The sequence below is a fragment of the Fukomys damarensis genome, unplaced genomic scaffold (genome assembly GCF_012274545.1).
Source record: "Fukomys damarensis isolate Sample0158 unplaced genomic scaffold, DMR_v1.0_HiC HiC_scaffold_4, whole genome shotgun sequence".
Classification (NCBI taxonomy): domain Eukaryota; kingdom Metazoa; phylum Chordata; class Mammalia; order Rodentia; family Bathyergidae; genus Fukomys; species Fukomys damarensis.
In genome coordinates this window covers 61,906,673-61,915,927 of record NW_022900916.1, presented here as the reverse complement: position 1 = coordinate 61,915,927, position 9,255 = coordinate 61,906,673, and the positions used below count along the sequence as shown (strand labels likewise).

Here is a 9,255-nt window from a genome sequence, read left to right as displayed (position 1 = left end):
CTTTCCCCTTTAGACATTTTCTTCCTATTTCATATTATCTATTATACATTTTGATTCTTATTTATACTTTCAGTTTCTCATACCAGAGAAACTATTTGGTGTTTACACATATATGACCTATTTATTTTACTTAAGAGTACAGCCCCCCCAAAAAAGAGTACAGCCTCATCATGCATCCATGTAGCTATAAATGTTTTTAGTTTTTTATTGTTTGTGGCTAAGTAGCACTCCATTTTGTAAAAATAAAAAACAAAAACAAAAACAAAATCTTTATCCATTCTCCAGTTGATGGGCATTTGGGTTTTAGTTACTACAAACTGCTGCTATAAAAATGGGTGTACATATATCACTGTGGTATGATTCTTTTAATTCTACCCAGCAGGTGGATAGCAGAGTCAAATGAGACCTCTAATCCTAGTTTTTTGAGATATTTCCGTATTGATTTCCACCATGATTGCACCAGTCTGCACTCCCACCAACAGTGGAGAAGGGGTCCTTTCTCCCCACAGCCCTACCAACATTTGTTGTTGGCTGTTTTCTTGATAGCAGCCATCCTTTCTGGAGTAAGGTTTAATCTTAGTGTTTTTTAAAATCTGTATCTCTTGATGGATCAGTGATGTTGAGCATTTTTCATATGTTTACTTGCTGCTTTTTCTTCTTTGAGGAAAATGTATGTTCATTTCAGTTGCCCATTTTTGAATTGGGTTTTTAAATTTGAGTGTTTTTTTTTTATAATGAAATTTTATTAGTTAAAGCCTCTTAAGACATTAAGGGCTGGGGATTTCGCTCAGTGGTGCTGCTGCTTGCCTCATAAGTGCAAGGTCCCAAGTTCGATCCCCGGTACCAAAACAAACAAACAAAGCCCCCCAATAAAATGGTTTGGACCAACATTTAATAAGAATCATAATTTAATAACTGGAAATAATCATCCCATGTAAGGACACAAGTACGTAGCCAAAGTGCATACGAATGAAGACTTGTGCTGCCACCTAACTGCCACCTCCCACCCTATTCCCCTTGAGTTTAATACCTTGAAGCTTGTCTCAGAAAGACGAGCCCCTCTACCTCTCTATTCTTCCATTTCATATAAGAACTGGCTTTGGCACCTAATCTCCAGATCTAGAAAAGGGCTAGTTTGGATAACGGACAAGCTACTCTCTCCATTCTCCTAGAAGAAGTTCAGGATTTTGATCAGTAGCATCTCATCAGGGGGCTAAGTTAGTTAACACTTCTTCTTTTAATGAGTTTTTAGATTTATATCAGTGTGTTAGAATTAGTTCATTTGCACGAGACAAAAATAGGCTGGTTCATAAACCTGCTTGGGAATAAACCCTGTATAATGGCTTCCTACCCTAAATGGTTGCATAACTTTCAACAATTTATTAATGTTTTACTTTCTCCTCAAAACACCCCTCTATTCTTATCCATAACTATTTTCTTAACTTTACTTCTTATCACTATTAACTATTTCTAATTCTGTTTCACATAGCAAATATTAATTAATAAAACAATCTCTTTGGAGTAGGATTACATCTTAACAATTCTTCTTTTTTTTTTTGTACTGGGGATCAAACTCAGGTCCTTGTGCTTGAGAGGCAGAGGCAGGTGCTGGAACCACTGAGCTAAATCCCCAGCCCTCTCTCTCTCTCTCTCTTTTTTTTTTTTTTTTTTTTTTTTTTTGAGACAGAGTCTTTCTATGTAGCTGAGACTGACCTGGAACTCACTATGTAGCCCAAGATGGTCTCGCACTCACAGTGATCCTCCTGCCTCAGCCTCCTGCGTGCTGGGATTACAGGCATGCGCCACCACGCCTGGCCCATTTTAACAATTCTTAAACACATGCAATTACAATCAAAACAAACACTGAAGCATGTCTAGTCCCAAGGTGCCATTAAGTGTGACCTTTCCAGGAATCCTGGTACAGAAGAGGCTGGCCAGATCCACATACGATGAGAGGTTAGCATCTCCCTTCTTGGACTCGTAAGGACTGTATTGGCAGCTGTTTTACAGGCTGGTTCAGTCTTCTTTCACGGTCTGGAGTAGTGTTTCCGATTTCTCCCGATGTTATTTTAATGACCTGCTTGAGTGAGTAGAGCTACTTATGTTTTCTCATAAGACCCTAAGACTTTTAACAAGCTCACTAAAGTCTATATTCTGGAGTTCTACTTGGACAGATAGCTGCCTCAGTATCTACTGTGTTTGAGGAACAACGTGTCTTTTTGTTCAGCTAAATTGATCCCTAAACAGAATTTATAGAAGACTAGTGGTCTCTCTTTGGATGTGTTTCCTGATCTTGTCCAAGTACTTAGGCTTTAAATTTTATTTTGAGACAAATTATAGATCAATTTCCTAAAGCCCGAATTCCCTGTAGGGAGTGTCTATTTTCCTTGGCTCTCCTAAGCCTTTAATTCAAGCATGGATTCCATCTTTTCAACTTTTATCGGGTCCTTCGTTATTATATTTACTCATTGTAAGAATGCTAAATTATCACTAAGTGTATAGGTTTCCTTGTTTAACTGCTCTCAGTAATCTTGGTAAATTGTTCCTTTTCGGGTGGAGGGATAAGCTGATTCTTTTGGGTTTCTCACTGTTCTATTTAGGCTACTTTGGCACAATCCTTTTGCAGTGCAAAAATTATATGCTATTTTGACTATAACTGTGTATGTATAAACTCTCATACACTGGCAAAGTAAGGTTCAGTTTGTTCAGTTATTGTTGCAGCAAATTTTCACAGTCTGCTGCCCGATATGGCTTGTAATTGCCCACAGCCGTGATTTGAGGGAATGCTTTATTTTCCCTACTTCTGCCTTTTGTTTCCCCTCCACGTCTCTTGGATCTCCATCTTCTCTTATCATTCTTTCCACACAGCTAGAAGTCTTTCATACTAATGTATTAAATATACTCTATAGGTTCTAATTTTTCTAGAGGATCTATAGTAGCTTTTCTGGATAACTATCACTTTGTTGAATTTGTGAAATCACTGGAAGTCAGTGTGCAAACTGACCCATGTTTCTCCTACTGTTGCTCATTCAAATAAGACCTAGTTACATACCCTAGATTCCTACATTTATCTTTAAAGGTAGCTCACTATCTATGGATGCAGACCCCACTTAGTATTAGATGCAACCTCTGTCATGAGGTTAGCCCTGGAATCATCTGTGTTAAACGCCATTGTAATCCTTTTGACTGTAATATGCTCTGGGACTCTATGTAAATCAGTGTCGTTTGGTTCCTGCCAGGATGGATTGCCTTGTACGTACCACTTCGTCTCAATCAATCTACACATACCACACTGCCGACAGTGTGCATGTCTTTATGTGTTTACCTAGTTTGTTAGCCGTGCCGTGAGATGCAAAGTCCTGACTCTAGGGAGCCGTCCATAATGGTCACCGGCCTGTCTGAAGGGTAGCTATTTTTCCAATTAGAAGTGAAAGGGACTCTTTGGCGTGGAATTAGTATAATCAGTGAATTTCCTTCACATTTGTTCCCTCTCTGTTTTGATATGGGAGTCCTTCAACTACTGCATTTTCCCCTTCTGGTGTGTGAATTATCATGCTAAAAACCAGTCCATGTTTTGTTTATATTCACTACTGATCTTACCTCTCAGAAAAAAAAAATAGATAGATAGATAGATAGATAGGTTGAAGCTGTAGCAGGTTCACTGTAGCAAGTCTATCGAGTATTTGTTTTAAATTCAGTTACATGCAAAAAGATGCACTCTGTCTGCTCTCCTTTGTGGACCATGATCTCCAGGCTTCTGTCATGGGTGTGCCTCTTCCACTGGTGAATAGTCTCGGTAGGGCTTTGTCTAGGCATCTAGTACTTCTCTTTTGTTATTTGGTGTAATGTGCCACTTCCATTTGGGAAACAATACTGCAAAGTAGTTTCAATGTGGTTCAGCATTTGTGGGAACAGTCCTACATTGGCACCTCTTAGCCCCAGCTTTTTCAAAAGTTTCTCCTTTGCAACATTCTCTTCTGTACTTTTATTATCTGGTAGATGCCACTCTTTCAGAATCATCCTCCTTAGTCTGCTACGACATCCTGTTTGACAAATCTTCTCTTAAAGATCCAGTAAGGGATTATATGTTTTCAAGTACAAGTACCCTAGTATTGTCCTGTTAATGTGAAGATAGTCACTGTAATATCATCTGGGGCTTATTCCCCTTTTAATTTGCTTTTCATTTTAGAACAGTGAAATTGGGTCCCAAGATGTGAGAGGTCCCAGGGTTTCAGTCCATCGTTAAGTTGAAAGAGATTCTTTTCTTTGCTATTATTTGTGCCTATCATCAGAAATCCTAACAGAAGAACAGGAGAAAAAGTGAAGGAAAAACCACATTGCTGAAGCCAGAGCTTTCTGAATAACAACAAACAAACGAAAAAACAAAACAACAATCTTTGCTGGGAGGGAAATGAATTGTACTTGTTGTGAAAGTTTTAACAATGAAATGTATAGCTAATGTCCAGAAAAACTAGAATATGTTTGAAATAGAAATGATCAGTTTTCACATGTTGGTGAGGTAAAACTGGGACTTATTCCCTTCTTGAATTATTGTTGAAACTAGGCAATAAATCCTCATTTATAGCACCTATATCTAACAAAGCTTGATCTATGTCAGGGACCAGGTCTTCATTTTGTCTTAGTGAAAGTATTGATTCTATGTCAGAGAAATTAGCAAGGTCTGGTAGTGGGGCTTCCTTTGGGGGAGCCCCATCTGCTTCTACCTGTTCTACTGTTTTATTCTGCTCTAAATGAGGAATTTGCTGTTCTTGTGAAATAAAGTGTAGAATCTCTTCAGCAATTCTTATTAACTGGGCTACACAACCAGTAAGTCCACCCACCAGTACAGGAACTGACACAGGCTCCATGCTTTCATTCTCTCAGATGAAGTATTTCTAGAGGCCGTAGCAAAGGAGCTCTTGACAATGGACCCTGGGAGATCAGCAATGGTTCTTTGGCTGATTTAGATGAGAAGTGAAGATGCTGACATAAACATGAGGGTGATCAGGCATGGAAGGCCAGAACTGTTTGATGGTATGGATGAACCTCTCGCAAAATATACACATAGAGTACTTTACATAGGCTATCAGTATATCTTTGTACCTTTTTTCTACCGATAACAAATATTAATTTTTAAGTAAATTTTATCAGAACTATACTTAAATACATGGATAATAAATCATTAATGTCATTCAGTATCTGGTACATATTACAAATTCTCCAACTGTCTCAAAGATGATATTTGTTTATCTCAAATCACACAAATCACAAACATTCCACACATCACTGCGCTGTTTTATTATACCAAAGTGTACGTTGTATTGTAGAAAATATGCATTGTGTATGTGTATGGGGGGATGTTTTTACACATATGTGTGCACTAACGAGAAACATGCTCATGAATGTGGTAGGATTTTGCACATTTCACATATCGATAGTTTCTGTGGCAATCTTATGATTACTCTAAATTAGATGCTTGATTTAATTCATAGTCATTTGGGAAGAATATTACATATGTATTGGTGTTAAATTATATCCATATGCTTATAAAAATATAATAAAAATAAGTATGGGATATAATAAAAAAGAAACAGAAAAGTCTGATCTTAAAAATGTGAACTCTTTTAGTTGTTTTTGGATTTCAAATATAAGTATATTTCTTTTCTGTGGGAAGTTTTCTTAGAAAATGTAAGTGATAGAATCAACAAGCATATGATATTTATCAAATTAATAAAACCAAGGAGCTTATAAATCATAAAATTTTGAGGACAGTTTCTCAAGTATAATATGTCATTTTGTTTTATTTGTAAATATAATATTTCAAAATATATGAAAAGAAAATGAGAACATATAATGTTTGAAGATCATATCAAACTAATAATGTATTTGCATTATCAGTCTGTGTTGCATAAATGTTTGTTTATTTCATATCCTTTTTTTGCTGTCATATATATGTATATTTGAAATTTTTATTTAGTATCTTCATTTCTTGTTGTCATGTATGTTTTTAATCTTTAATAAAAAACAAAAAAACAGTACGCTTGTACTAGTGGTAAACTGCTATTATCACGACCATCGGACTGTCACAGCCAAGAGAAAACAGCAAAGCAGACCTGTGATAGGTAGAGCCAAGACGGATGAGAAGGTCAAGGCTATGCCTGTAAAATGGTATCTTTTCTTCTGCTAGCAAATAGAGTGGGAACACTCCTGCCACAAGTGAAATGAGTTGAGTTTTAGGCAGGTACCTGGACAAGAGAGGCAGAATGAAATCTGTATAATCTTCTGGAACTTAAAGCCAACTTCACACTTGGCACAGGCAATGAAGGCGTGTAGAACTCAGTTGGTGCGAGTCATCTCTGGGTCCCAATTCCTAACAGCCTGAGACCCGAGCAACAGGCAGCCAGGGGTGCTGCCATAATAGGCCAAATGGGCCTGTTTTATTTTAAGTTCTTATTTGTTTGTTTATGTATGTATTTATTTATTTACTGGCCCCAGGGATCGAACTTGAAATGTTGTGCTTGTGAGGAAGGTGGTGGAACCACTGAGCTTTTCCTATTCCAGTATCTTCAAGAGTTTTACCTAACCTATCTTCCAGCAAGTTTAGTGTTTCAGTTTTAAAATTTGGATCTTCGATCCACTTTGATTTTTGTTCAGTTCATGGTGAAAGATATGCATCTACTTTTAGTCTTTGGCAGTTGAAATCCAGTTTTTCTAGCACCATTTATTAAAGATTGCCTCTATTTTTGAACTGCTTTGACTTAGGGAACTCATGTCACCTCTGCACGTCTCTATTTTTTAAATTTGTAAAAAGTGAGGTAATTATATCTTTTTCCTAATCCTCCAGGATAATTACCAATCAGGATGTGGCCAATAATGCATTGAATTCTAAACTAAGAAAGCTCTGATACTTTTTTTTTTTAGGCTTGGATTTTCCTTTTGTTAAGAATTGGTGTCTCTCCTTACATCTCACAGACAGCAGTGTAGCACAGATATGTCCTGTCTTGTTCCTGGTATCTTCCCTCTCTCCAAAACATTATCAGTGACTTCACCAAGAGCAAAACAGTTTGGGAGGTTGGTTTTGTCAGTTAACTTGTACTCCCTCTGCTGGTTGGATGGCTTGTATTCCCCCCCGACTCCAGGACTCCTGGGTTCTAAGGTTTACTTATTTATTTGCTTGTTTTCAGTAAAGTCAAGAAATTATGTAAATTTTTTGAACAGTGATCAACTTAGAATGAATTTGTGATATCATGTAATTTTCCATATCTAAGAGATTTGGAGATCTGTGATATCAAGGATTAACAACTAAATCCAATACTAATTTTCTGATGAGAGCAACAAGCAAATGGAAATAAATACTTATTTGGGTTTGGATATCAACCACCGCCTTTAAAATACTGTAGGACTCTCAGGGTACCTGGAAGGATTCTGATAAAAGCAGCCAACCATCAAGTACATGCAAATTCATGAGTTTATAATAATATGTAAAAATAAAACAAAATTTAAAAACACCTCATCAGTCATTTTTGGAAAATGATAGAAAATGAATTCATTACTTTAAAAACTGATAAAGGGAAAGAATCAAATGATTTTGGAGTCTTCTTTGTATGAACTATACACTAGACAATGTAGACAAAAGAGTATTTCTTTATAAAAGTATTCTAGCCAATGAACGTAAAAAATGATAGAATGTTACTATTTTGCAATCCCTAAGTGATTAGTAGTTCAGGACATCAAGCATTAAAAAGTATAAACATTGCATCAAGAGTGATATCACTTCCCGATAGACTGGCCAAATACTAATTTTCTTTATGGGAGTTGTGAAGAAATAGTAGGTACCACTTATTGAGCAGCTACTGTATTCCAGGCAGTATATATACATTATTCCTATCCCACAAAGGACATATTTCTATAATGGAGTGTCATTGCTCCCTCTTTCAGTTCTCTAACCCCTTTACATTTTTTATTTTTTAGACAGGGTCTCTCAAGTCATGGAATTGCTCAGGCTGTGAATATCTTGTTATCTTCCTGCCCCAGCTTTGTAGAGTGAGGGGACTGCAGGCTTGCACCACTGAACACAACTTCATTGTTCTCATTTTATAGGTGAGTAAATTGAGGTGTGAAGAGTGAATGATTTGCTCAAAGTCACCTTGATCGCTATTTGTGAAAACAAAACTGAACCCATGTACTACTGGGTTTGTTCTCTTCTTTCTCTTTACGATGTGATGATTAACTATTAACCTGTAACATAGCAGTTTTCATTATATAATTAAAGCATCATTTTCTAAATTAATCTCCAGATGAAGTGCAGCTTTGGACTGGAGTTCTAGTGTGAGTTCTGAGGTTTACTGTGGATAAAGGTGTTTTGAGTTTAGCTGTCCTTGGCAAGAGTATAGCGCAAACAGGTGAAACAGTACTTAAACATTAAAAAGTAAAGCCAAGTTTAGGGAAAACTTTCTAAGTATTCTGTCCACTGATATTCTACCTCTGGATCTGCTTGTCTGGCGTTTGTCTCATTTTACTCATATTTTGTTTTTCTCTTACTACAAGGACATGGAAGCTTGATGAGATTAACAATGCATTGGAAAAATGGAAACACAGTCTTTGTAGATAGGGAGGGATGGAGGGGTTGAAGGGAGGGCAGGGAAATGGGAAAAATAAAGAACCAAGATGAATTATGTAAAGGTGCAAATTTCCAATGATTAATGTCATTATATTGTATGCCTTAAATGTACCAATAAAATTAATTAATAACAATAACAACACCAACAATGCAAGACATTTTCACTTTCTTGGTAAATCAGTAGAAAATGACTTTTTATTGGGATTAGTAGGTATTGATAAAAAACTGGGACACTAAAGAGAATTGACCCCATGTTATGCTTGATCACTCACCACTTTTATATTTGAACACATAAGAGAAAAAAATCAAATCAAATCAAAATAAAAGAGAACATGTACATTTTATTATAAAATTGTTATTTCTATATGTGACCTAAACTTCACCTGGAAGAAGCTCACTTAATGATGGAAAATTTTATTGTTTGAGGATTACATAAATCTAATTTATTTACTGCACAGAAAGAGACATGCATATACAAGGCAGTGTAAGAACCTGCCTGAATTTATTGTTTAGTAGCAATCTTTTAAGAAAAAATTGTATTTAATTAAAAACTTCACTTCATACTTTCTTTCATTTTACCATAGGATCTTTGCTCTCTTTTAACTTTTCGTGGGAGCATGTGGAGATTTGTTCCC

The 9,255-nt window shown here is 36.3% G+C and overlaps 1 protein-coding gene across 1 annotated transcript; it reads right to left on the bottom strand.

The window, feature by feature from the left end:
- Window positions 1-4,532: 4,532 nt before the first annotated feature.
- Window positions 4,533-4,868, bottom strand: LOC104847895 (putative uncharacterized protein TRPC5OS homolog). The gene has a single exon (XM_010603497.1). It carries the CDS (start codon window positions 4,866-4,868, stop codon window positions 4,533-4,535), a length of 336 nt encoding a protein of 111 aa, XP_010601799.1.
- Window positions 4,869-9,255: the final 4,387 nt, after the last annotated feature.